At 47.4% G+C, this 27,847-nt stretch overlaps 1 protein-coding gene across 1 annotated transcript in view; it reads right to left on the bottom strand.

The window, feature by feature from the left end:
• Positions 1-27,847, bottom strand: part of colgalt2b (collagen beta(1-O)galactosyltransferase 2b) — a 43,831-nt gene continuing 15,984 nt past the window's right edge. The window contains exons 2-12 of the mRNA XM_071345278.1: positions 18,132-18,242; positions 17,842-17,959; positions 17,502-17,636; positions 17,121-17,325; positions 15,587-15,706; positions 11,235-11,308; positions 7,416-7,522; positions 7,023-7,155; positions 6,773-6,900; positions 6,461-6,667; positions 1-999 (exon numbers count right to left, since the gene is read on the bottom strand). Of these exons, the coding sequence (XP_071201379.1) occupies positions 720-999; positions 6,461-6,667; positions 6,773-6,900; positions 7,023-7,155; positions 7,416-7,522; positions 11,235-11,308; positions 15,587-15,706; positions 17,121-17,325; positions 17,502-17,636; positions 17,842-17,959; positions 18,132-18,242 (1,618 nt within the window). The 3' untranslated portion in view covers positions 1-719. The remainder of the gene's footprint in view (positions 1,000-6,460; positions 6,668-6,772; positions 6,901-7,022; positions 7,156-7,415; positions 7,523-11,234; positions 11,309-15,586; positions 15,707-17,120; positions 17,326-17,501; positions 17,637-17,841; positions 17,960-18,131; positions 18,243-27,847) is intronic.

Here is a 27,847-nt window from a genome sequence, read left to right on the forward strand (position 1 = left end):
TCATTTCAGACAGCTGTAAGATTCCTTTATTCCCTGGGCTGCCCATAAACCACATGTTATTTTTAAATTACAAAAATCATCCTTTTTTAACAATACAATAAACATTGGTTTGTGAGTTTTATCTCTGTACTGCAAACAGCAATATCTGTCTTCCATATGTTGCAGTCTCAGGTCGTCCAGTCTCTGTCTCTCTCTCATATCGTCCCTGCATGTTGTGGGTGTTCAGGTCCCACCAGTCCTTCTCTCTGAGTCTCTTCAAGGTCTCTCTCTGACTGTGTGTGTGTGTGTGTGTGTGTGTGTGTGTGTGTGTGTGTGTGTGTGTGTGTGTGTGTGTGTGTGTGTGTGTGTGTGTGTGTGTGTGTGTGTGTGTGTGTGTGTGTCAGACTGTAGAGCGCATGGGGAATAAATACATCTGAGGTCCTGGGCCCACTTCCTCAGTGCACAGACCACTCCGCCCTTCACCAGGTATCCAATGGGATTCACATCTCAGCCTGCTAATATGCTAGTAGACAGCAGATAGCCAATGAGAAAAAGCACTGAGCAGAGTAGTTGACTGTGTATCCAGTTGGATGTGTGTGTGTGTGTGTGTGTGTGTGTGTGTGTGTGTGTGTGTGTGTGTGTGTGTGTGTGTGTGTGTGTGTGTGTGTGTGTGTGTGTGTGTGTGTGTGTGTGTGTGTGTCCGTGCAAAAGCACGTCTACAAGTCTCTCTCTCTTCCTTCTCAGAGTTCATCTCGTGTGGAGCGGGCGGCAGGCGGAGGTGAGTCTCCCGTCACACTGTTCTGAGCCACGGTGTGGATGCGGCCTTGCTGCTCTGTCTTCCTGGCATGCTGGTGCAGGCGGTCCCAGTCGGTGGCGGTGGCCTCATCGTCCCAGATGGTGGAGGTCTCCGTGTCACTCACGTAGCCCGGCTCGCCCGTGTAGTGGGTGGGGTACAGGAGGAGGGGCTCCACAGAGAAGGCCTTCAGGTCCCGAGGCTCAAAGTGAGACATGAAGTCGGAACTGACGGAGAGAAGGGGAAAGAGAGGAGGGTTCATTGACACATCAGAGAGTATCACACATAGAAGGAGGGAGGAAGAAATAGTCATCTGTCATCAAAGTGCATTTCGTGCACCATGCAGAATGATACAGGGGCACAGAAAGGAGAGGCTCATATATGGTAATTCAGCACCACCTGGTCAAATTTAATCATGGAAGCTGGCAGAGACACAGAGTAATAGACGGAGTATTCCAGTATCTTGAAAAGACACTTTAACATGTCATCATTAAAATATAGAACTAAGAACAGACATAGCCCTTGGTTCACTCCATACCTGACTGCCCTTGACCAGCACAAGAACACCCTGCGGCATACTGCACTAGCTTCGAATAGTCCCGCGATATGCAACTTTTCAGGGAAGTCAGTAACCAATACACACAGTCATACAGGAAAGCAAAGGCTAGCTTTTTCAAACATACATTTTCATCCTGCAGCACTAATTCCAAAAAGTTTTGGGACACTGTAAAGTCCATAGAGAATAAGAGCACCTCCTCCCAGCTGCCCATTGCACTGAGGCTAGGAAACACTGTCACCACCGATAAATCTACGATAATCGAGAATTTCAATAATCATTTCTCTACTGCTGGCCATGCTTTCCACCTGGCTACCCCAAACCTGGCCAACAGCTCTGCACCCCCCGCAGCAACTGGCCCAAGCCCCCCCCCCCCCCCCCGCTTCTCCTTCACCCAAATCCAGAAGTCTGAAAGAGCTGCAAAATCTGGATCCCTACAAATCAGCTGGGCTAGACAATCTGGACCCTCTCTTCCTAAAATTATCCACCGCCACTGTTGCAACCCCTATTACTAGTCTGTTCAACCTCTATTTCCTATCATCTGAGATTCCTAAAGATTGGATAGCGGCCGCGGTCATCCCCCTCTTCAAAGGGGGAGAAACTCTCGACCCAAACTGTTACAGACCTATTTCCATCCTGCCCTGCCTTTCTAAAGTCTTCAAAAGCCAAGTGAACAAACAGATCACCAACCATTTCAAATCCCACCGTACCTTCTCCGCTATGCAATCTGGTTTCCGAGCTGGTCACGGGTGCACCTCAGCCACACTCAAGGTCCTAAACGATATCATAACCGCCATCGATAAAAGACAGTACTGTGCAGCCATCTTCATCGACCTGGCCAAGGATTTTGACTCTGTCAATCACCGTATTCTTATCGGCATACTCAACAGCCTTGGTTTCTCAAATGACTGCCTCGCCTGGTTCACTAACTACTTCTCAGATAGAGTTCAGTGTGTCAAATCGGAGGGCCTGTTGTCCGGACCTCTGGCAGTCTCTATGGGGGGGCCACAGAGTTCAATTCTCGGGCCGACTCTTTTATCTGTATACATCAATGCTGCGGGTCATTATTTGATCCACCTCTACACAGACGGCACCATTCTGTATACATCTGGCCCTTCTTTGGACACTGTGTTAACTAACCTCCAAACGAGCTTCAACACCATACAACACTCCTTCCGTGGCCTCCAACTGCTCTTAAATGCTAGTAAAACGAAATGCATGCTCTTCAACCGATCGCTGCCTGCACCCGCCCGCCCGACTAGCATCACTACTCTGGACGGTTCTGACTTAGAATATGTGGACAACTATAAATACCTAGGTGTCTGGCTAGACTGTAAAATCTCCTCCTCCAGACTCACATTAAGCATCTCCAATCCAAAGTTAAATCTAGAATCAACTTCCTATTTCGCAACAAAGCCTCCTTCACTCCTGCTGTCAAACACACCCTCGTAAAACTGACTATCCTACCGATCCTCGACTTTGGTGATGTAATTTACAAATTAGCCTCCAACACTCTACTCAGAAATTTGGATGCAGTCTATCACAGTGCCATCTGTTTTGTCACCAAAGCCCCATATACTACCCACCACTGCAACCTGTATGCTCCTGTTGGCTGGTCCTCGCTTCATATTCGTCGCCAAACCCACTGGCTCCAGGTCATCTATAAGCCTTTGCTAGGTATAGCTCCGCCTTGTCTCAGCTCACTGGTCACCATAGCAACACCAGCCCCCCTGCAGCACACTCTCCAGCAGGTATATTTCACTGGTCACTCCCAAAGCCAACACCTCTTTGGCCGCCTTTCCTTCCAGTTCTATGCTGCCAATGACTGGAACGAATTGCAAAAATCACTGAAGTTGGAGACTTATATCTCCCTCACTAATGTTAAGCATCAGCTGTCAGAGCAGCTTACCGATCGCTGCAGCTGTACACAGCCCATCTGTAAATAGCCCATCCAACTACCTCATCCCCATACTGTTATTTATTTTGCTCCTTTGCACCCCAGTATCTCTACTTGTACACTCATCTTCTGCTCATCTATCACTCCAGTGTTTAATTGCTATATTGTAATTATTTTGCCACTATGGCCTATTTATTGCCTCACCTCCCTTATCCTACCTCATTTGCACACACTGTATATAGACTTTTTTTCTATTATATTATTGACTGTATGTTTGTTTATTTCATGTGTAACTCTGTGTTGTTGTTTGTGTCGCACTGCTTTGCTTTATCTTGGCCAGGTCGCAGTTGTAAATTAGAACTTGTTCTCAACTGGCCTACCTGATTAAATAAAGGTAAAAAATAAAATAAATAAAATAATAAATCTAAGTGAGTCAGAGAGTGGCAGGGGTGCAGAGAGGGGAGAGAAGTGACACGTCCACTTCAATCAGTCAGGCCCTGTCAGCCAGAGGTCAGCTGGTGGAGGTCAGCCCCCCCTGTCAGCCAGAGGTCAGCTGGTGGAGGTCAGCCCCCCCTGTCAGCCAGAGGTCAGCTGGTGGAGGTCAGCCCCCCCTGTCAGCCAGAGGTCAGCTGGTGGAGGTCAGCCCCCCCTGTCAGCCAGAGGTCAGCTGGTGGAGGTCAGCCCCCCCTGTCAGCCAGAGGTCAGCTGGTGGAGGTCAGCCCCCCCTGTCAGCCAGAGGTCAGCTGGTGGAGGTCAGCCCCCCCTGTCAGCCAGAGGTCAGCTAGTGGAGGTCAGCCCCCCCTGTCAGCCAGAGGTCAGCTGGTGGAGGTCAGCCCCCCCTGTCAGCCAGAGGTCAGCTAGTGGAGATCAGCCCCCCCTGTCAGCCAGAGGTCAGCTGGTGGAGGTCAGCCCCCCCCTGTGGCCATTTGAGTGTCAGCACTCAAGGAGAGTGTAACCTAATGCCTGAATTTCTGCCCAGGGAGGTGAACCCTGAGAGAGACTTAGTCTGAGTGTTTAATTCTCCCAGCGTCAGCACAGAGCAGGCAGAGGAGAGGAGAAACTGCAGGGCATCCCTAACCCACTTTCACGCTCATTCACTCTCTCCAGACTTAGCTCTCTCTTTCACGCTCATTCACTCTCTCCAGACTTAGCTCTCTCTTTCTCGCTCTCAGATACTCACATATTGAAATTTCCCACACATATTACACAACCTACGTTTACCAACTACACACATTGCTGACTGTGTGTTTACATAGCACTCCTTCTCTTTCCCTCTCCTGTGCTCTCTCTCACACACACACAAACACACGCTGTGGTCTGTATTTACATAGTAATTCATACTCACACTCAGACACGCACGCACACGGATACACAGACACACAGACGGATACACACACACACACACACCCTATAGAGAGGTCAGTAGTGCTGAGAGATTAATTAGCTGCACCATTAAGAGCATCTTGACTGGCTGCATCACCACTTGGTATGGCAACTGCTTGGCATCCGACCGCAAGGCGCTACAGAGGGTAGTGCATACGGTCCAGTACATCACTGGGGCCTAACTCCCTGCCATTCAGGACCTCTATATCAGGCGATGTCAGAGGAAGGCCCTAGCAATTGTCAAAGACTCCAGCCACCCAAGACACAGACTGTTCTCTCTGCTACCTCACTGCAAGCGGTACCGATGCACCAAGTCTGGAACCAACAGGACCCTGAACAGCTTCTATCCCCAAGACATACGTTAACCAAATTGCTACCCGGACTATCTGCATTGACATATGTGATGACCCTTTTGATTCATCACATACGCTGCTGCTACTGTTTATTATCTATCCTGTTGCCTAATCACTTTACCCCTACCTATATGTACAGTACATAGCTACCTCAATTACCTCATACCACTGCACATCGACTCGGTACTGGTACCTTGTGTATATAGCCAAGTTATCATTCATTACTCATTGTGTATTTATTTGTTGTGTTATTATTTTTTATATATTTTTTTCTCTCTACATCATTGGGATGGGCCCTGTTTACGAAGCATGTGACAAATAAAAGTAGATTTTAATTAATTGAATTTTATTTCACACACAGACACACACACAGACACACACACACACACACACACACACACACACACACACACACACACACACACACACACACACACACACACACACACACACACACACACACACACACACACACACACACACACACAGTCTCTCCCTGTCCATCTCTCCCCACCCCCATGCTCAGCTCTGGATCAATGGGAATCCTGTCCCTCTCACCAGTAGCAGGAATAACCATTCCGGACCCACATTCCTCCGAGAGCCAGAGTGAGGGAAAGAGAGAGGGAGAGGAAGAGAGACGGGAAGAGAGGGGAGGACAGAGGGGAGGACAGAGGGGAAAATGCAAAGAGGAGTAGGAAGAGTGAGGGAAAAAAGGGTCAGGGGAGCAAGGAGAGGCAGAGGGCAGGGTGTCAGAGACAGAGATGGGGCTAAGAGGGGGAGAGAGGGGTAGAGCAGGATTTCCCCAGGAGGAAGCAGACAGATAGGGAACCATTGTGTGTCCTACGAGGGACACCTTACCCATTGATCCCTGGGAACTTTCCATGGCCTGTGGGAAAGGGACCCACTCCATACAAGAGAGAGAGGGGGAGACAGAGATGAATAGAGAGCAAGAGAGAGGAAGAGAAAATGAGGAGGCAAGAGAGAGATGGCGTGGGGAAAGGTGGCTGAAGAGAATGAGTGAGGGAGAAAGAAGAGGAAGACGGGGACATGCTGGTGTACCTCTAAAACAGCACTCACCATACCATAGAGTCTATATGGAGGCTATATAGACACATGTATTTTTGCCTATGTATGCATTACTGTGCGTCACACTTCATTTTTGTTCTGATTGGTCGTCTAGTCTGTTTCTAGTCTCTGTGTTTGTCTGTCTGACTTTGACTGTAACTCTGTCTGCATCCTCTCCGTGTTTGTTTCTGCACTCCTCTGCATACAATGTAAATGCTGTTATAAATGTAGATGCTAAAATAAGTCTGTCCTTCATGCAGATAGTATCTCAATACGAGTCTGTTTGTCTTTCTGTCTCTAGCAGTCTTTCTATGCACTTCCCTGTCCCTCTGTCTGTCCCCGTCGGTTCTCCTGTCCGTTCCCTGTCTGTCCGTCCCCCTGTCTGACCCCCTATCTGTCCCCATCTGTGTCAGTGCAGTCAGCCAGTCACTTACTTGGGGTGTTTGTTGAACATGACAGGGAAGAACTCATCGACAGGTAGCATCTTGCTGAAGGCCTGAGCAGCCAGCAGCTTCCTGGCACCCTGCGCTGACAGGGCATAGCCCAGCGTCCAATAAGAGTAGTCAGCCTCCACCAGGTTATTAACCCCTTCCACCGAACGCTCCGGCTGGCGCACCTGCATACGCTTGCGCCCAACATAGCTGCAGGAGAGAGAGCGAGAGAACGATAGATGGAATGAATTATACATAAGCCCAACATTAAGAATTACACATCATAACAATGCTACTTGTAGACTTATTTCTTACATGAGATCCCAGTCCAGCTGGGCCTTCTCTACTTCCTCTATGATGGTCATCATTCGCCTCTTAAACCTGGGCTCAAAGCGCACGTCATCCTCCAGCACCAGCACCTTGGAAAGACCACGCTCCGCCATCTGACAACAGCACAGAGAATAGGTCTGAGGTCACAAATCCGCAAGAGGACACAACCACTGAGAGGATAGGGGATCTGCATCCATCCATCTATCGTAAGGATAGCATGGTTAGTTCAGCGTACCTGTACCCAGGTGGAGTGGTGGCTGAGGAAGCAGCCTATCTCTCCTCTGGTTAAAACACGGCCAGAGTACGGGTCCTTATAACCTGGAATCATCTCTATACCCAACGCCTGCAGCTGAGAAGAGTTCAGAGCCCTGAGAGAGAGAGAAGGAGAGTGAGAGAGAAAGAGAGGGATTGTGATCGATGAACAGAGAACTAATTTAAACCATAGTGTCCCATGCAGCTATGCAATCTTGTGTGTGTGCGTGCGTGTGCGTGCGTGTGCGTGTGTGTGTGTGTGTGTGTGTGTGTGTGTGTGTGTGTGTGTGTGTGTGTGTGTGTGTGTGTGTGTGTGTGTGTGTGTGTGTGTGTGTGTGTGTGTGTGTGTGTGCGTGTGTGTGTGAGAGAGACCTACTTGCCGTCCACTGCGTCAGTGATGGTGGCCTGCAGACCCAGAGAGGCCATTGTGCTCAACATCCGCTGTCTCCTGTCCAGACGACGTTTCAGATTGATCAGGAATATCTGAAACGAATGGAGGGAAGGAAGGGGGAGAGAGGGAGTGAGCAATCAGGAGGAAGAGGGGGAGTAATCAGAGTAGGAAAGTAGAGTTGGGAAAAAGGGGAGAGACAGGGGGGTAATGGATGAAGGAACAGGAAGTAAGAGCAGGAAAGGGAGGGTGAGAAATAAATGTCACATCAATATAAATAGTTCCTCTAAACCAGGGGTGGGCAATAAATTAGGCTCGAGGGCCACATTGGGATCTCAGAATTGAGTGAAGGGATGCAGAGAATTTTTTCGGACCGATTTGTTTTGCAAAAGCAATTTGTGGCCCAGAAAAAAGGGCAGTTATTTGAAAACTTGTAGTTCCATTATCATTTCTACATACTTTCTATCTGGTTTCAGACGTTCAAGAGTGGCCTGGTGTCACGTCTACACCCACTCCTCCCCTCCGGCGCTCAACATCACTGGTTTACTAACCACCGGTCCTGGCAACCATCATTACGCACACCTGGCATCAATCATTACGCATACCTGCGCTTCATCATGAGGAACACCTGGATTCCATTACCTCACTCATTACCTCCCCTTTATCTGGCACTCCCTTAGGTTCATTCCCCAGGCAGTATTGACTATGTGTTTCATGTCTGTAAGCTACTCTTGTTTCTTGTATTGTGCCATGTTCTGTTTATTATTAAACTCACCACCTGCACTTGCTTTCCGACTCCCAGCGTCTACGATACAGAATACTGCCTCAACAAATGGAAGCAGCAGGAAATCAGGACATCTCCCAGATGGTTGATGAACAGGGAAACCTACTTCGTCAACACCACGACCAGCTGGTGCAACTGGGGAAGGCTATGGAAGATGTGCTTCAGTCTTCAATGTCTCAAACATACCAGAGAGGCGTTGCCTTCAATTAGTGGAGGATACTCTGCCACCAGTCGACCCAGCACACCAGTCCATGTAACAGTCCGCCCAGGTCAGCGATGCCCTTCTGTCCTTCCCAGATAGATATAACGGAACCCCATCTAAATGCCGTGGCTCCCTATTCCAGTTCTCCCTCTATTTTGCGCCACAGATGGGAACCCCAACCACTGAAAGGTCCAAGGATGCCACGGTTATTTCTCTGCTGACTGGGCAGGCGTTGGAGTGGGCTACGGCTGTCGAGGAGAGGAGGAGCTGGATTCGTATAAAGGGTTCATGGCTCTGTTCAGAGGTATCTTCGATCATCCACCAGAGGGCAGAGAGAGGGGTGAGCGCCTATTCCAACTATGTCAGGATGACCAGACCGCTGCAGAGTACGCGCTCACCTTCCGGACTGTAGCAGCAGCCAGCGAATGGAATGAGCCAGTGCTCTGTACGCTATTCAGAGGAGGACTGCGCGAGGAGGTCCAGACGGAACTGGCATGTCAAGAAGACAACCTCTCCTTGGACGTACTCATTGGGATGGCCATCTGTCTGGACAACCTACATTGGGAGCATCGGTACCCTCGTCAGTTCTTTCCCTCCCTCAGTGACCACTCTGTATCAGATTCTGAACCCATGGAGGTAGGGGTCACACTCCTCCCTGTGGCTGAACGACGTAGACGGAAACAGCTGGGGCTCTATCCCTATTGTGGTCAAGGAGGGCACCAGCTTCAGCAGTGTCCGATATGTCCTAACTCGGGATCCACGAGAGTAGAGAGATGGTCATGTGATCTTCTACCCCCTGGGGCAGCTGTGTGTATTCCCATCTGCATCATTTTCTGCCAGACCCTTGTGTCAATCTACAGTGCTAGTGGATTCCAGTGCTGTGGGGAACTTTATTGACCAGACCCTTGCCTCCTCTCTCAACATCACCTCATACCCACTCTCCTATCCGTTTCCTGTTCAAGCCCTGGATGATTGATCAGTATGATCCGGAACCATTACACACATCACCACACTACTCACCCTCACTGGGGAGTCCACTCATCAGGAAAACATTCCTTTCTAACAATTAGTGCTCCAGTTCACAAGATCATCCTCGGCCTCCCATGGCTCCAATGCCATAACCCCACCATCTCATGGTCGAGAATGAAAATCACGGACTGGGCACCCGAATGCGGAGGACCTGCCATCTCTCTCTCGTCGTATCCCCTGTGGTCTGGGACGTAGATCTGGACATTTGCCAGGCTCTGGAGAGGGAACCCACAGCCACTACCTATCCTCCTGAGCGCATCTACATTCCCACAGGGGATAAGGGAGCAGCTGTTGACCTGGGCACACACAGCTGTCGTCGCTGGACATCCTGGGATCACCCGTACTATTCAATCTCTCTCCGAGAAGTATTGGTGGGATACCTTGGCGCAGGATGTTGTTCGTTACGTCAACTCATGTTCTGTGTGTGCCCAAACTAAGTCCCCGGCATGCTCCAGCAGGGGAACTCCTTCCCTAGTCTCATCTGTCCATTGACTTTGTTACCGATCTCCCCTCTGACGGTTTCACCACCATTCTGGTGGTTGTAGATAGATTTTCAAAATCATGCCAGTTTATTCCACGCTCTGGTCTCCCTACAGCTCTCCAGGTCGCTGAAGCACTGTTCCAGCAGGTCTTCCGGCATTATGGCCTTCCAGAGGACATCGTCTCTGACCGTGGACCACAATTCCCGTCAATGTTATGGAGGGTTTTTATGGAGTAACTGGGGTTCAGTCAGCCTCACTTCTGGGTACCAACCTCAGTCCAACGGGCAGGTGGAGAGGATGAACCAGGAGCTGGGGAGGTTCCTGAGGAGTCTCTGCCAGGACTGGCCGGGTGAGTGGGCCCGACTCCTTCCCCGGCCGGAATACGCCCGGAATTCATTACGTCACTCCTCCACCGGGCTTACTCCCTTCCAGTGTGTCCTGGGTTATCAGCCGGCCCTGCAAGAAGCTGAGCCCCAGGTTTGTAGGGCCGTTAAAAGTTCTCCGGAGGGTCAACGAGGTAACGTATAGGTTACAGCTTCCCAGTGACTACCGTATCTCAACTTCTTTTCATGCCTCCCTTCTCAGGCCGGTGGATCCTGGTCCCCTGGCTGATGCTGTCCCCCACGACACCCCTCCGCCCCCCTTGGACGTAAAGAGGTCCCGCCTATGCTGTCAGATCCCTACTAGACTCCCGACGTTGTGGGGGTCGACTCCAGTACCTGGTGGGCTGGGAGGGGTACGGCACAGAGGAGCGGTGTTGGGTTCCGCTGGAGGACATTCTTGATCCCAACATTAGCCGTGATTTCCATCTTCACAGCCTGGACCAGCCCGCTCCTCGTCCTCAGGGCTGTCCCTCTGGGAGGGTTACTGTCACGTCTAGTCCCGCTCCTCCCCTCCCCCTTCGGTATTGCCGGTTTACTAACCACCGGTTCTGGCAACCATCATTGCACACACCTGCGCTTCATCATGAGCCATACCTGGACTGCATTACCTCACTCATTACCTCCCCTTTATCTGGCACTCCCTTAGGTTCATTCCCCAGGCAGTATTCACTGTGTTTCATGTCCATATGCTACTCTTGTTTCTTGTATTGTTCTGTTTATTATTAAACACACCACCTGCACTTGCTTCCCGACTCCCAGTGTCTATGTTACACTTGGGTCGTTTTTTTTTAACCCCAAATAATTCCCCCACAAATGTGTGTCTATATATACTTAAACCTCCCCGGGCCAGATTGAATGGTCTCGCGGGCCGGGTCTGTATATTGCCCACCCCTGCTCTAAACAGTCAGGGCCAGTGTCTTACTGTACCTCATCAAAGCCCATCTTGTCCTGCGGCATCTCGGGATTGTACAGGTACTCTGAGGGTGCTATGTTGTGATCAACTGTAGAAACAGAGAAGTTAGAGTTAATACAGCAGAGTGGGATCAGAGAGAGTATTTCCTCTAGGGTCAAACTGGTTTATTTACCATTCTCATGAGCAGAGAGAAATGCTGAGGGAGGAAGGAAAGAGAACTAGAGTTAGCAGAGAGGAAGAGGCGAAGCGAGAGGGTTTAGTCTGCCCATGACAATAAGACCACGAAGTGAGGAATTGTGGTCAGTGTCAAATTTGGTCAACAAAAAATGCAATTGCTAATTTCCTACTTGAGGCTTATTTGATAGAATAGATGTTTTGTGATGGTTAGGTTATGAATGTTCTGTTTGTCTGTTGCCAGTTTGTCTTGTCAAGCTTACCAGCGTGTTTTCCGAGTTCCTGTTTTTCCTAGTCCACCCGGTTTTGACCTCTTGCCTGTCCTGACACTGAGCCCGCCTGCTTAACCATTCTGCCTGCCCCTGACCACAAGCCTGCCTGCCGCCCTGTACCGTTTGGACTCGGACCTGGTTATGACCTTTTGCATGTGCTCGACCTGCCCCTTGTTGCTCAATAAATATCAGAGACTCGAACCACCTGCCTCCTGTGTCTGCATCTGGGTCTCGCCTTGCGTTGTTACAGTACAAACTGGCCCTGACTGACCCAGCAGATGCAGACCAGCTCCATCACGTTGTCTCCCTGCAGGGAGCTACCATCAAAAAACATGAGGAGCTTCTCCTCATTGAATCCCCTCACGTCCCTGTTGTGTTGGGACTTTCTTGGCTCCAAAAGCACAATCCCGTTATTCACTGAACCACGGGTTCAATCCTGGGTTGGAGCCCATTCTGTCACTCCCACTGTCTTAAAGCGGAGCAACCGCCCCCGAGACGTCCACCTCGGGGTTTAAGTAAAGCCTCGGATTTCTCTACTGTTCCCACAGAGTACCATGATCTCCTGGAGGTATTCAACAAGTTTCGTGCTACCTCTCCACATCGTCCCTATGATTGTGCCATTGACCTCCTCCCGGACACCACACCGCCTCGAGGTCGGCTATATTCCCTATCCGGCCCTGAGACCAAGGCCATGGAAGAGTACATTGAGGACTCTCTGGCTGCTGGGAGCATTCGTCCTTCTGTATCACCTGCCAGCGCAGGATTTTTCTTTGTGGAAAAGGACAAGACCCTGCGTCCATGCAACGACTACCGGGGCCTCAATGACATCACAATTAAGAATCGTTACCCCCTGCCACTCCTCTCCTCTGCTTTCGAACCTCTCCAGGGGGCTACCATATTTCCAAGTTGGACCTTCGGAATATCTACCATCTCGTTCGGATACGTGAGGGGGACGAGTTAAAGATGCTTTTCAACACGGCCAGTGGACACTATGAGTATCTGGTCATGCCATTTGGGCTCACCAACGCTCCCGCTGTTTTCCAGGCCCTGGTCAACAATGGGATCCGTGACATGCTGAATCGTTTTGTGTTTGTCTACCTCGTCGACATCCTTGTTTTCTCCCGGTCTGCCCAAGAACACGTCCGACAAGTCCTCCAGCACCTCCTGGAGAACCAGTTGTTTGTGAAAGCTGAGAAGTGCGAGTTTCACCGCTCTACTATCTCCTTTCTGGGATACGTCATCGCTAAAGGAAATGTCCAGATGGATCCTGAAAAAGTGAGAGTGGTGGTGCATTGGCCCCAACCCACGTCCAGAGTGCAACTGCAACGTTTCCTGGGGTTTGCTAATTTCTACCGCCGCTTCATCCGGGGCTACAGCACACTGGCGGCTCCCCTCTCTACACTCACTTCTCCCAAGGTACCGTTCACATGGTCCCCAGCGGTTGACAGGGCTTTTGTGGATCTTAAGCATTGGTTCACTACTGCCCCATCCTCGTCCATCCGGACCTGTCCCGTCAGTTTGTGGTTGAGGTCGATGCTTCTGATGTTGGAGTGGGGGCCATCCTGTCCCAGCAATCTGCCCAGGACCAAAAGCTCCATCCCTGTGCTTTCCTGTCCCATCGTCTCAACTCCGCTGAGAGAAACTACGACGTAGGTAACTACGAACTTCTGGCGGTCAAGATGGCGCTGGAGGAGTGGAGGCACTGGCTGGAAGGTGCGGAACATCCATTTTGGTTTGGACCGATCATAAGAATTTGGAATATCTCCGCACAGCCAAGCGCCTTAACTCTAGGCAGGCCCGTTGGGCTCTGTTATTCACCAGGTTCAACTTCACCATCTCATACCGCCCAGGGTCTAAGAATGTGAAGCCAGATGCTCTCTCTCGCCTGTACAGTTCCGCTGCCACACCATCGGACCCTGGAGGGGGCCTGGCTAACCGGATGTTTGTCACTGATTCGGCCCGGTACCAGGTCCTGGAATGGGCTCATTCCTCCAGGCTTACCTGTCCTCATGGCTCCTGTCAAACACTGGCCTTCCTCTGACAACGCTTCTGGTGGTCCACTATGGTTCCTGATGCCTCTGCCTTTGTCACTGCATGCACAGTATGTGCCCAGAATAAGACTCCGCAGAAAGCTCCGCTGGTCCTCCTTCAACCACTGCCCGTTCCTCATCGCCCCTCGTTCCATATTTCTCTGGATTTTGTCACTGGGCTTCCTCCGTCTGATGGCAACACCGTCATCCTGACAGTAGTGGATCGGTTTTCCAAAGCCACCCATTTCATTCCTCTCCCCAAACTACCCTCAGTCCATGGACTCCCAGTGGATATGGTCTCCGACCGGGATCCTCAGTTCTCTTCCCGGTTCTGGAAGGGGTTCTGCACCCTTATTGGTTTGTCGGCCAGCCTGTCCTCCAGATTTCATCCCCAGTCCAACGGCCAGTCGGAGCGAGCGAACCATGACCTGGAAACGACCCTACGGTGCCTCGTCTCAACCAACCCCACTACCTGGAGCCAACAACTGATCTGGGTGGAGTATGCCCGGGAACACTCTTCCCTGCTTGGCCAGTGGACTCACCCCATGGAGCACTCGAAAGGGGAATCAGCCCCCGCTCTTCCCGGAGCAAGAACAGGAAGTCAACATACCCTTGGCCCAGGTGTTTGTCCGCTGGAAAAGAGCCTGGGCGGCTCTTCTCAAGGCCAACTCCAGGTATCGTCGACAAGCGGACCACTGCTGGACGCCGGCTCCCCGTTATCGTCTTGGGCAAAGGGTATGGCTATCAACATGGGTCTTGCCCCTCCGGGTGGAGTCCCACAAACTGTCCCCCCGTTTCATTGGTCCCTTCCCCATCTTTAGAGTCCTTAGTCCCACTGCTGTTTGTCTTCTGTTACCCTGTACCCTCCGTATACACCCTACTTTTCATATGTTCAGGATTAAGCCCTTGTCTCACAGCCCTTTATCTTCTGTTTCCATGCCCACCCCCCCTCCCCGTGTCTTCGATGGCCATCTGGCGTACACGGTGAGAAGCCTCCTGAGTGTTCGACCACGGGGCAGGGGTTTCCAGTGCCTGGTTCACTGGGAGGGTTATGGCCCGGAGGAGAGGTGCTGGGTCCCCGCTAAGGACATCCTGGACCCGGCTCTCATCGCCAGCACCCTGGTCAACCAGGTAGGACGCCAGTTCGTCTTGTCTTGTCTTGTCAAGTCAACCAGCGTGTTTTCTGAGTTCCTGTTTTTCCTAGTCTGTTTTTTCTAGTCCTCCCGGTTTTGACCTCTTGCCTGCCCTGACACTGAGCTTGCCTGCCTGACCATTCTGTCTGCCTCTGACCTCAAGCCTGCCTGCCACCCTTTACCGTTTGCACTCTGACCTGGTTATGAACTCTTGTCTGTCCTCGACCTGCCTCCTGCCTGCCCCTTGTTGCTCAATAAATATCAGAGACTCAAACCATCTGCATCCTGTGTCTGTATCTGGGTCTCGCCCTGTGTCGTTATAACGAATGCACTGATATAAATGGTGGCATTTCGTCAACTTGATAAAACAACTTCATATTGGAGTTGTGGCTGTTTACAAGTGTATCTGCTCTCTAATAGACTAGAATGGTCTCGCCTCTTCCCGCCATCTTTGAGGACATGTATTTCCATTGTTAGAGTGGTCACTCGACTATCTTGTCAATATAATAGATAATCTTTGGAGTTAGTAAAGCACTGCAGCAGGCCTGAGAGAGAAAGAAGTAGTGATGGGCTATAGATACTTAAACTATTAACTGCAATTCCGGTGATAAGCGTCAGGGTTAAGGATAGGTTTTGGCTTAAGGGTTAGGGTTAAGTTCAGGGTTAAGGCTTGGGTCAGTGTTAGTGAACCATCTGTAGGGGACTGTGTTATTTAGAGAGGTGTGTGTGTGTGTTTGTCATAGGTGTGTGTGCTTACTCATGGCCTCAGCGATGGTGTGTGTGAAGCTCTCCTTCTCGTCGTCAACATTCTGCGAGGCCTTCAGAGGAACCGGCAGGAAGCCATAGTGCTCTCTGTTACACACGTACATCTGCACATCTGGAAACAAACACAGTCACACAGAGTTCATCAACAACACACTGATACACACAAACACCTGGACATCTGGAAACAGACACTGCTATACAGAAACACTACCATGATTGTATCGGCAAAGTGCATGCTGGGAAACAGCCCACAGACTCGCACAGCTAAGCATACACAATGTCTCATATAACCACAGTATTTAAAGGAAGATACAGTAAGCACAAGGATATACAACTGACGGAATATATACAATAATGTCCTGGCCTTGTGATTTGAAGCAATCCAGAGCAATTTTTTGGGAGAGGCTGGTGATCCTCTGTGGCCGAATCACGCTCTCTGTTGTAGTGTTTTGAAGGATTGTATTTGTTTTTGTGTAGACAGGAGTAGTTGTATGGTTTTGGCGAGTTCAATTCGGTTTACTTAGGCTTCCGCAGGCCTATTGGACACCTATGGTTTTGTGTATAAGTAACTTAGCCACTTTAGTGTACATACATACCATGTCTATACATACCGTGTCTACATATTCATTCTATAACATGTACCATTTGTGGGTATTAGGGCCTAAGAACTCGATGTCTGACAGGTTCAATCACTCATGATCAGTATTATTCTGTGGTCACTAGTCATCATCATATTCCTGTAGCATTTCAGATGGATACAGTTAGTATTGTCTCGGTTATTATCTATGCTTAGAGTACGTCAATGGTTGTATTGAATTGTTTAATGCCCTAACCAATGGAAGAAACACTTAAAGAACATGGCCGTGTGTGTGTCAATGTGTGCGTGCGTATGGGAGAGAGAGACAGTGAGATGTGAGTGTGTGTGTGAGAGTTGTGTGCGTGCGTATGAGAGAGAGAGACAGTGAGATGTGAGTGTGTGTGTGAGAGTTGTGTGCGTGCGTATGGGAGAGAGAGACAGTGAGATGTGAGTGTGTGACATTACTGTGTTTTTAGTACGTGTTTGTGCATTCCTGTTATGTGTGTAATAGTTCTGCTTGTACTCTACCAATCATTAGCCAGAACAATTAAATCAAATCAAATGTTATTGGTCACATACACGTGTTTGTGGGTGTAGCGAAATTATTGTATAATTACACACATTCAGTCAAGTAATTAAGTCACACATCTGGTGTCAATTACCCAGCCTGCCTTGTTTCCCTCATTTAAACACCTGATCGGTTATTTTGTAAAACATGCCTTCAGCACAAGACATAGTACTAGAGGTTGATTCTGAACCAGGCTATATGACTCTAAGCTTACACAGTTGGTGCGTTGGTGGGGTAGCTATAGTGTGAGGGCTATGTTTTACAACACATCCAATAACATGGACTAGGATTTTGTTTCTGAACAGGCTCATGGTGACCACACATGGCGGGGTTGAAGGGATGGGGGGCGATTGGGGTTGGGGGTGTGTGTTGAACTCTGACCTGCCTGCCGGGCAGAGAAGGAGAACACCATGATGTCATCGAAGGCCCAGCTGTAGTCAGGGTGAGGGGGGTAGAAGGCCAGCTCCCTGCTCGCGCCACGCCTCAGGTCCAGCAGGAAGGTAGAGTGCACCATGGGTACAGCGAAGCAACCCAGACGCTTCCACTCCCTGATTGGCTGGTAGTCAGGGGTACGTTTGTAGTAACCCTGGGGGAGAGATGGAGAGAAATGGAGAGGGAGAAAGATGAAGATAGAAGGAGACAGAGAGAGAATTTAAAATGTGAAGGGCTATGAGGTCCCAAATGGTAATTAGAATTACTTTAATTGCCAAGGTGACGAGGTGACAAAGAGACACATGATGTGGTCTCTATTAGGCTGTTTACCTGTGGGGTGATGCCACACCAGAAGTTAGAGTAGAGAGAGCGTGACTCTAGCATGGGAGCTACCAGAGTCAGGTTCTCAGCCATGAGCAGGTTGAGAATCTTTGGGTTGGTCAGCAGGTTATCACCGTCTGCAAACTAGATACGGAGAGAGACAGAGCAGGATACCGCATAAATACACAGAATGTAATCTAACAAACATCTAGTATTGCAGGTATGCAGTCTCATGAAACCAGAGACAGAAAGCAGGAATCATCATTCACATACAATAATGCAGCTAACTAATGTTACACTGAAATGTAACACATGCAATCTCATAGGTATATTATGAACTCAGTCTCACCAGTATGTAATCTGCCCAGCGTTCCCGTGCTGCCTTAAGAGCAGCCTGCCTCAGTTTCATCACATGGTTGAAGCGGGACGGAGGCCAGTGCTTGGGCCCCCACTCATCAGTATAGGACCTGAGGACAGGACAAAGAGCTTTACTTTCAGTCTCTCATATTCACCATGCACCGATGAGCAGTGAACTCCAAAGATGTATAAAATGAAAGAATGTGAACCAGACTAGATGGTGGTGAGATGCCCTGAGTCTGGGGAGGGGAGGTTGGCTGGGAGGGGGTAAAGTAGACTTACCTGGGCTCCTCCATGGGTCTCCACTCCACATAGTGGTACTGGTCCTGAGCCTGCTTCAGCCACTCCCTCAGCATGGCTGTGCTGTTGTCCACACTGTGGTCTGTCGCTGCCCTGAGACACAACATATTATGGGACACTATATTAACACAACGTAATGCACAAACAAGGTAATGAAGTACCAACTCACTGTAGCCCTTTCCTGCAGTCAAATGACCAGATCACCCTCTCGTAGGTGGAGCGTTATTCATATTTTTCATTATTTAAAAAAAAAATGCAGAAAATGTGGTGTTTCTATGTCAAACAGTTTTGTTACATTTCAGGCTTGTGTAATATAAAGTGTAATATTGTGATGCAAACTTGAAATTGAATACATTTAAACTCCATATCTGACATGATACAGGTGTCTTCTTTTTTTTAAGCTCATAACCATGTGTGTGAGGTGTATACGTTTGTTTGAAAGTAGATTTGTTTAAGACTACCAAGAAACACTTTGACCCTGATTTAGCCCACTGCAGTATTAAAAAAAACATGATGAGAGTGTCTACATAACACATCAAAGTAATGTGTCGACATGATACAGCAACATAGCTGATATACTGTGTGTAGGATCAGAACACAAGCACACACACAGTGTCCTGTGTAAATCAGGTCTGGCAGACAGTTTGGAAAGCTATAAGGTGGAAAGGCTGTAAGTACAAACCACAGAGAGTAAAAAGAGCAACAAACAAACAGGCCAGAGTGTACAGTACAGTACTGCAGCTGGAACACCTCAACCCTCCTTACTGACACTGCTGCCACTGTCTGCACACCGTTTGCCTGTCCTTACACACACCTACCCAACTCGGTCACAGACTCATCCAGTCACATTCACCCTGTCTTTCTCACCCATGCTATCACACTATCACTTCTACAGAGTTGTGGCCTCACAATAATAGCCTATGACCTTGAGAGGGTATCTATAGTACAACTTCAACATAATCAAGTAAATCTAACCTGCTTCCATCTCTCTCTGCACCTAATACAGGATGTGCTTAATGGAGGAAAGGTCAAGAGAGAGAGAGCAAGGCCAGTGTATCTGTAGAGGTCGCAGTGCCACTGCTGGCACACACACTCACACACACACACACACACACACTGGAGTTTTCCACTGCTTGCTGTAATATTCCCGGCCATAACCTCTCCAGACAAACTCATACCCTACTATGTTGGAGTGCAGACAGACCAGAGATAGCAGTGTATAAACACACATTTTACAAAACCGCTGCTAACACTGTCCACCGTGAGATAACACTATAAACAGAATTCATTACACACACCCAGTTCAGAATTAACAATATTGACATCTGTGACACACACACACACAGCTCCAAAGAGAGAGAGAGAGAGAGAGAGAGAGAGAGAGAGAGAGAGAGAGAGAGAGAGAGAGAGAGAGAGAGCTCCAGACAGAGAGAGAGAGAGATCTCAGCAGACAGTTGTGACTTCATATTAACAGCTAGACACTAACAGATTTCCAGACAGACAGCGCCAGTCCAGCTGGAGAGAACGTAGGCCTGAAGGACCACAGGGGCAATCATGGGGTTAATAACAGCCCTTTCACAATGTGTGTCCCAGTGTGTGTGTTCGCTCATGTTTGAGCCTGTGTAAGGAGGTATACAGTGCCTTCAGAAAGTATTCATTTCCACATTTTATTGTGTTACAAAGTGGGATTAAAATCACTAGAAAATATTTGTACAAAAATTATTAAAAATAAAACACTAATATATCTTGATTAGTTAAGTACTCAATACATGTTAGAATCTCCTTTGGCAGTGATTACAGCTGTGAGTCTTTCTGGGTAAGTCTCTAAGAGCTTTGCACACCTGGATTGTACAATATTTGCACATTATACTTAAAACAATTATTCAAGATTTGTCAAGTTGGTTGACAGTCATTTTCAAGTCTTGTCATAGATTTTCAAGTCGATTTAAGTCAAAACTGTAACTAGCCCACTCAGGAACATTCATCTTGGTAAGCAACTCCAGTGTATAGTTGGCCTAGTGTTTTAGGTTATTGTCCTGCTGAAATGTGAATTTGTCTCCCAGTATCTGTTGGAAAGCAGAGTGAAACATGTTTTCCTCTAGGATTTTGCCTGTGCTTAGCTCTAATCCATGTATTTTTATCCTATAAACTCCCTAGTCCTTGCCGATGAGAAACATACCCATAACATGATGCAGCCACCACAATTGAAAATATGAAAAGTGGTATTCAGTGATGTGTTGTGTTGAAATGTGCCCCAAACATAATGCTTTGGGTTCAGGAAATATAGTGAATTGCTTTTCTACATTTGTTGCAGTTTTACTTTAGTGCCTTATTGCAAACAGGATGCATGTTTTGGAATATTTTTATTCTGTACAGGCTTCCTTCTTTTCACTCTGTCTATTAGGTTAGTATTGTTAGTATTGTGGAGTAACTACATGTTGTTGATCCATCCTCAGTTTTCTCCTATCATAGCCATTAATCTCTGTAACTGTTTTAATGTCTCCATTGGCCTCATGTTGAAATACCTGAGCGTTTTCCTTCCTCTCCGGCAACTGAGTTAGGAAGGACGCCTGTATCTTTGTAGTGACTGGGTGTATTGATATATCATCCAAAGTGTAATAAAATAACTTCACCATGCTCAAAGAGATATTCAATGTTTGCTTTTTATTTTTACCGATCTACCAATAGGTGCCCTTCTTTGCGAGGCCACCCTGGTCTTTGTGGTTGAATCTGTGTTTGAAATTCACTGCTCAACTGAAGGACCTTACAGATAATTGTATGTGTGTGGTACAGAGATGAGGTAGTCATTCAAAAATCATGTTAAACACTATTATTGCACACAGAGTGAGTCCATGCAACTTATTATTAGCTGATGTACGAAGGGCTATATAAAATTAAAATAAACTTGATTATGTGACTTGTTAAGCACATTTTTACTCCTGTACTTATTTAGGCTTGCCATAACAAAGGGGTTGAAAACTTATTGACTCAAGACATTTCAGCTTTTCATTTTTTATTAATTTGTAAAAATGTAATAAAAATAATAATTCCACTTTGACATTATTGTGTGAAGGCCTGGGACAAAAGAATCCAGGCTGTACAACACAACAAAATGTGGAAAAAGTCAAGGTGTATGAATACTTTCTGAAGGCATTCAGACCCTTCGCTATGAGACTCAAAATTGAGCTCAGGTGCATCCTGTTTCCATTGATCATCCTTGAGATGTTTCTACAACTTGATTGGAGTCCACCTGTGGTAAATTCAAAATATTGGACATGATTTGGAAAGACACACACCTGTCTATATAAGGTCCCACAGTTGACAGTGCATGTCAGAGCAAAAACCAAGCCATGAGGTCGAAGGAATTGTCTGTAGAGCTCTGAGACAGGATGGTGTGTGTTTTTGCTTTGTCATTATGGGGCATTGTGTGTAGATTGACGAGGGAAAAAAACGATTTAATACATTTTAGAATAAGGATGTAACGTAACAAATGTCGGAAAAGTCAATAGGTCTGAATACTTTCCGAATGCACTGTACATGCTTTATTGTAACGTCAGCAGTGGTTTACGTGTGGTTGAAAAACACCTGCCTTGGAGGTAATGAGTGGATGTGCATGTGCACTGTCTATTACATGGTTTTTAACCACAAAATTGCTGCAGGAAATACATATGTTGGTACATGACCTTTCCAAATGAAAGACAGCTCTAGGATTTGAATAGGCGTGGATCTGTGAAAAGGTCCAAAACAGAGGAGCTTCGATATGTTCTGTATATGAGGATGAGTGTATGTGCAGGTGTGTGTGTGTGTGTGTGTTTTGCGAGTGAGCATTCTGGAGCATGTGTTTGAATTTCATTACTTTGTTCCCTTGTCGTATTCCTTATACGAGTCTGTGAGGTCACAGTGACAAATATGTCAGAAGGATTGTATCTCATACCTTAGGAAAAAAGTAAACCTATTTAGTAAATTCCTCACAACGCTCATTAAAACATAAACACAAACAAACAGATGACCACAAACAAACAGATGACCACAAACAAACAGATGACCACACTAAGGTTTGGTTTCCACATTCCCCACTAAAATGTTAACACAATTCTAGGAGGAGTCTATTCAACCATGTAGCAGTTGAAGGTTTCTGACTGATCTTCATTCTCCACTAAGCCCCTCTGAGCCTTAACACACAGCTCAGGGGGGGGGGGGGGGGGCTGTACAGGCAGAGGATACACAGCCTGAGATGTCTATCTTTCACTTTTGTGTCTCTTCCTACAGTTTTTTTGAGGTGAATCTCCATCATTCCATCTCCTCTCTCTATCATTCCATCTCCTATTCCACACATGCATGTCCTGTTTCCGGGAGGATCTATCCTTTCCAGGCCTCTCAATTTCCTCTCCCCAGCCAGGGAGTGTACAGAGCAGCAGCTTGAGTCCCTGTGTGTCCCCTGTCTCCCAGGCTGCCTGGTCATCCCCACATCCCCCTAACCACACTCACATGCACTGCAGCCAAGCCTGGAAGTCAATGGCAATGATGTGTGAAAGGAAAAAATGAATGTGCTTGTGGGATACTGTGTATATCTTAAAGTGTATTCATAAGTGCACATAGTGCCCGTGTCTTAGCCCTTCTGTGAATGTGTGTGTACTGTACATGTGAGAGAGAGTGTTGAAATGGCAACTCCTGCTAAGTTTTGTAGGTGTTTAACCCTTTACACTAGTGGGAATTGGCCTATATGGATAGGGATAAATATACATGTTTCTGACAGAAGAAATATGAAAAGCATATGCAGAAGCATGGTAGAAATTACAAGAGAACAGTTTGGAGATTATAGGAAAATTATTAGACCAAAGTTGAGGAGAGTTCACCTGACACAAGACTGAATACAAACATTACACTGTTGATTTATATGTGCATTTTACATTTACTGTACTTTTCACCGTATTTGTTGATAACAAAATCTGAAAATACTCTGGATACATTCAGTAACATGATAGAATATTCCTGGAAAATGTGAGGTAGGTGAAAAGTAAGGGGGAAAAATGACAAGGGTTTGAGTGAGAGGACTAACGGGTGTCTCCAAGTGGTCACAAACCTCTCCATAGTGTGCACAGTTCCTAAGTAATTTCACTGCACTTTTATGACTCAAAGAAGAGTCTTCAACTATAAGGTGCTTTTATGAGCTCTCCTAGCTGTGCTTTTGAGGAACTAGAGGAAGCACACTTGTAGTTGTTTTGAACACAACACTATCCCCGCCATCACACAATTATGGTTGTTGTTTATGCAATCCAAAAACGGCCATTTTAAATCTCAGTCTGGGTCAGGTGGGCATAATTTCAAAGCTTGTTCTATTGCCAACATGACTAGCTACGTTTTAAATATGATGTTACAGTGTTAGGCTCTCACAGGGAAATTCAAAGAAGCAGATCGTAATTTTGGTGCGCATAGAAAGGATTCATTAGTTCATTCAGGTGCGTGTTCCACGGCAAATGTTCTTCACAATAGATAAACATAGGCTCATTCTGTTCAGAACAACCCAGGGTATGACGCCATGTCATCACACATATTGATCATAAACGTTGACGTTGTATATGACATGAGTTGTATGATATGGAAATGTGAAGTCCTCTTAACTTAGAGCATTTTCCTCACTCAGACAACAAAACATTTGCAAAAGTTGCCCAATTAGTTGGAGGGATGGGGGCAACTTCTTGTCGCAAGGAGTGATCAAGTTCAAAACGGCCGTCAGTCAAAACCCATACAGAGCTGTGAAGCGCAGAGCCATTTATAGCATTTTACTGTACAGCTTCTCAGTGCCCAAATCTGCCATTTTCAACCCGTATACAAGTACGAGTGTAAAGGGTTAACAATTCAGGCTTTGAGGGTTTGGACTGAACACTGGTCCCCCCTCCTTCTTTTCACTCATCTCTCACTTTATTCATTCACACTGCCCTCTTGGAAGTTTCCAGTAACTCTCCAGCTCATTATCTTCAGGCCCGGAGCACTGCATCTCTGCTTTCTTTCTTTATGATATGCATCTGGACAACACATGCTCCTAGGTTTCACCTACACATCCTTCCCCTCTCTTTCTCTCTCTCCATCCCTCTCTCCTTTATCTACGGGTCCCACCTGGACTGGCTATGCCATCATCAGTGAGGAAGGTGTGATTAGCTGACAGTGACAGTGATCAATGGGAGGGGTCAGAAGGGTCACACCTGGTCCAAAAACACTCAACAAACCCTTCAGTGAAAGTAACGAGGCCTAAAATCCTTCTAATGTATCTGGATTGTACATGCCCTCATACTGTAACTAGTGTTAACAGATATGCATCACTCTGTCTAAATTGTGTGTGTGTGTGTGTGTGTGTGTGTGTGTGTGTGTGTGTGTGTGTGTGTGTGTGTGTGTGTGTGTGTGTGTGTGTGTGTGTGTGTGTGTGAGTATTAAGTCTGCAGTAGCCCCCATCCCCTCCCCAGGCTGACGTGGCTGAGGCAATAAATGCTGGCCTGGCAGGGATGGGGGGGGGTGAGAGTTACTGGCCAAATTCCTCAGAACATTCACAGTCAACACACGGCAGAATGGCCCATGCTCCTCCCCCTTAGAGCCTATACAGCACCTCATCCTCACACACATGACTTATCCATACACACTCTCAGTCAGGCCAAACAAGGTAACTTGCAAATATAATCTGTCAGAAGAATCTCTGTGTTCTTGCCCTCTGGGCTACCCACGCATACTTTTTACACACTTTCATCCATAAATTCACACTGTCGATTTCTACACACATTGAATGCCTTGCTCCCTAACATGCAATTTCTCACACTTAGTCACCCACATGAAATAAACAGACAGCTTTGAAATACACACTGAGTGTACAAAAAATTAGGAACACCTTCCTAATATTGAGTTGCACCCTCCCCTTTTGCCCTCAGAACAGCCTCAATTCATCAGGGCATGGACTATGCAAAGATTCAAATGCGTTCCACAGGGATGCTGACCCATGTTGACTCCAATGCCTCCCACAGTTGTGTCAAGTTGGCTGGATGTTCTTTGGGTGGTGGACCATTCTTGATACACAATGGGAACTGTTGAGTGTGAAAAACCCAGCAGCATTGCAGTTATTGACACAAACCGGTGCACCTGGCACCTACTACCATACCCCGTTCAAAGGCACTCTTTTGTCTTGTCCATTCACCCTCTGAATCCATGTCTCAATTCTCTCAAGGCTTAAAAGTCCTTCTTTAACCTGTTTCCTCCCCTTCATATGCACTGATTGAAGTGGATTTAATAAGTGACATCAATAAGGGACCATAGCTTTCACCTGTATTCATCTGGTCAGTCTATGTCATGGAAAGAGCAGGTGTTCCTTAATGTCTTGTACACTCAGTATATATTGTCACTATCACTCTCAAGCATAAACGCTCTCATCCATCTTAATATGCTCTCTGAAAACCCTAACCTCTGACTCACTGGACATCTAGATGATTAACCTACTCAGTCATGTCTAGATCATTTCAAACTGATAGTAAATTATACAATCACAATCACTTTGTTTATAAGGGAAAATAAGAAAGACAGATCGACTGAGAGAAAAAGAGAGAGAGAGAGAGCGAAGAGGTAGGGGGAGAGAGACGGGAGAGATAGAAGAGGGATGGATAGAGAGTGAGAGAGCGAAGAGGTAGGGGGAGAGAGACGGGAGAGATAGAAGAGGGATGGATAGAGAGTGAGAGAGCGAAGAGGTAGGGGGAGAGAGACGGGAGAGATAGAAGAGGGATGGATAGAGAGTGAGAGAGCGAAGAGGTAGGGGGAGAGAGACGGGAGAGATAGAAGAGGGATGGATAGAGAGTGAGAGAGCGAAGAGGTAGGGGGAGAGAGACGGGAGAGATAGAAGAGGGATGGATAGAGAGTGAGAGAGCGAAGAGGTAGGGGGAGAGAGACGGGAGAGATAGAGGAGGGATGGATAGAGAGTGAGAGAGCATGAACAGCGGTAGTAAAGTGTGTCTCAGTGTTTAAGACAGGATGATGACACACAGACAGGCAGACTGACTGGGCTAAAATTGTATGAGCTCCTCTGGCCACTGTTGAATACATAACTGTCCTGTCATCATTACGTCCCTCAAAACACCTCTCTCTCTCTCTCTCTCTGGTATTTTCGTGTCTTTCTGAAGAGAAATCGAATACTTTGTCTGGATAGCAGTTTATTTCAGCATTGGCCAGATCCATTGTTGCTGGGCTGCCTCCAGAACTATTAGGTAAGAGACAATCACTTCCATGCTAACAGGCCCTTCTAACTGAGCACTCTGCTCTGTTTCAGCTCTCCTTTGGGGATCCACTGACACTAACACATGGCCCGGGATGTTCTGAGTACAGCCACAACTCCTGGCAGGGGACATGGAGCTGTTTTCTCTGATGTCAGACATAGGTCTGGGAACAGTCCCATATCCTCTCAGGTTTTATGAGGGAACAACTGGTATTAACACTCCTCGGGTAAGAATGGTGTGTGTAAATCATATCAGGAGTGTGTGTGTTCATATTATGTTGAGTGAGTTAGAAGGTGGTATGGATTATGTTGTGTGAATCATGGAGTTCCTGTGACACTGAGTTACTCCCTAAGCATAAGTCTAGCCCAAGGCGATGGGAAATTTGGTATGGGATTGGTAATGGGAATCAGAAGGAGAGGCAGGGTACTGGCCAGCTGAGTAGAAACAGACACACACACACCACCACATGCAGACCCCAACGGACTGACACTGGGCCAAAGCACTGAGGATAATTAAACACACACTCACATACCAGCCATGTGCCAGTGATATGATCTAATGCACAGAGTGAGAGAGGGAAATCAAATCAAAGAGAGAGAGAGCGTGAGAGGGAAAAAGAGAGAGAGAGAGCAAGAGAGAGATGGGGAGAAGATGATACAGAGAAACCAAGAGAGAAAAAATCTGATATCATAATTTACATTCACAAAAGCCCAAATTGTCTGCTTCAAAATCTTATCCTGTCTTCTTCCCCCTTTCCTTTCTGTGAAAAAAAAACACTCCCAAAAATGTCAAAGGATCTCCTGACATGGTCAAAAAGACATAAACCAAGGCCCCATCCCCAGGCCTGACAGAAGAATTAGAACCATGAGATACCCCTCCAGAACCCACACTGCTATCAGGCCTGACAGAAGAATTAGAACCATGAGATACCCCTCCAGAACCCACACTGCTATCAGGCCTGACAGAAGAATTAGAACCATGAGATACCCCTCCAGAACCCACACTGCTATCAGGCCTGACAGAAGAATTAGAACCATGAGATACCCCTCCAGAACCCACACTGCTATCAGGCCTGACAGAAGAATTAGAACCATGAGATACCCCACACTGCTATCAGGCCTGAGGTGACACAGTTGCACTCGGAGGTGGATCAAGGTTCTATACTCCCAGCAAGAGTCTACACAGCACAATGGAATTCTAGGAGATGGAATATAGTGTAGATCAGAGGAAATAGTTGGTTGTTGGACTGCTACTTAGCTTTCAATGTTGTAATCCGGTAGAAAGGGAGCTCTTTGGAAGCAAGGGTAAAACTTTCCAGTTTGAATGTTTGTTGCAGCTCGTTCCAGTCACTAGCTGCAGCGAACTGAAAAGAGGAGCGACCCGGGGATGTGTGTGCTTTGGGGACCTTTAACAGAATGTGACTGGCAGAATGGGTGTTGTATATGGAGGATG

The sequence above is a fragment of the Salvelinus alpinus genome, chromosome 16 (genome assembly GCF_045679555.1).
Source record: "Salvelinus alpinus chromosome 16, SLU_Salpinus.1, whole genome shotgun sequence".
Taxonomy (NCBI): Eukaryota; Metazoa; Chordata; class Actinopteri; order Salmoniformes; family Salmonidae; genus Salvelinus; species Salvelinus alpinus.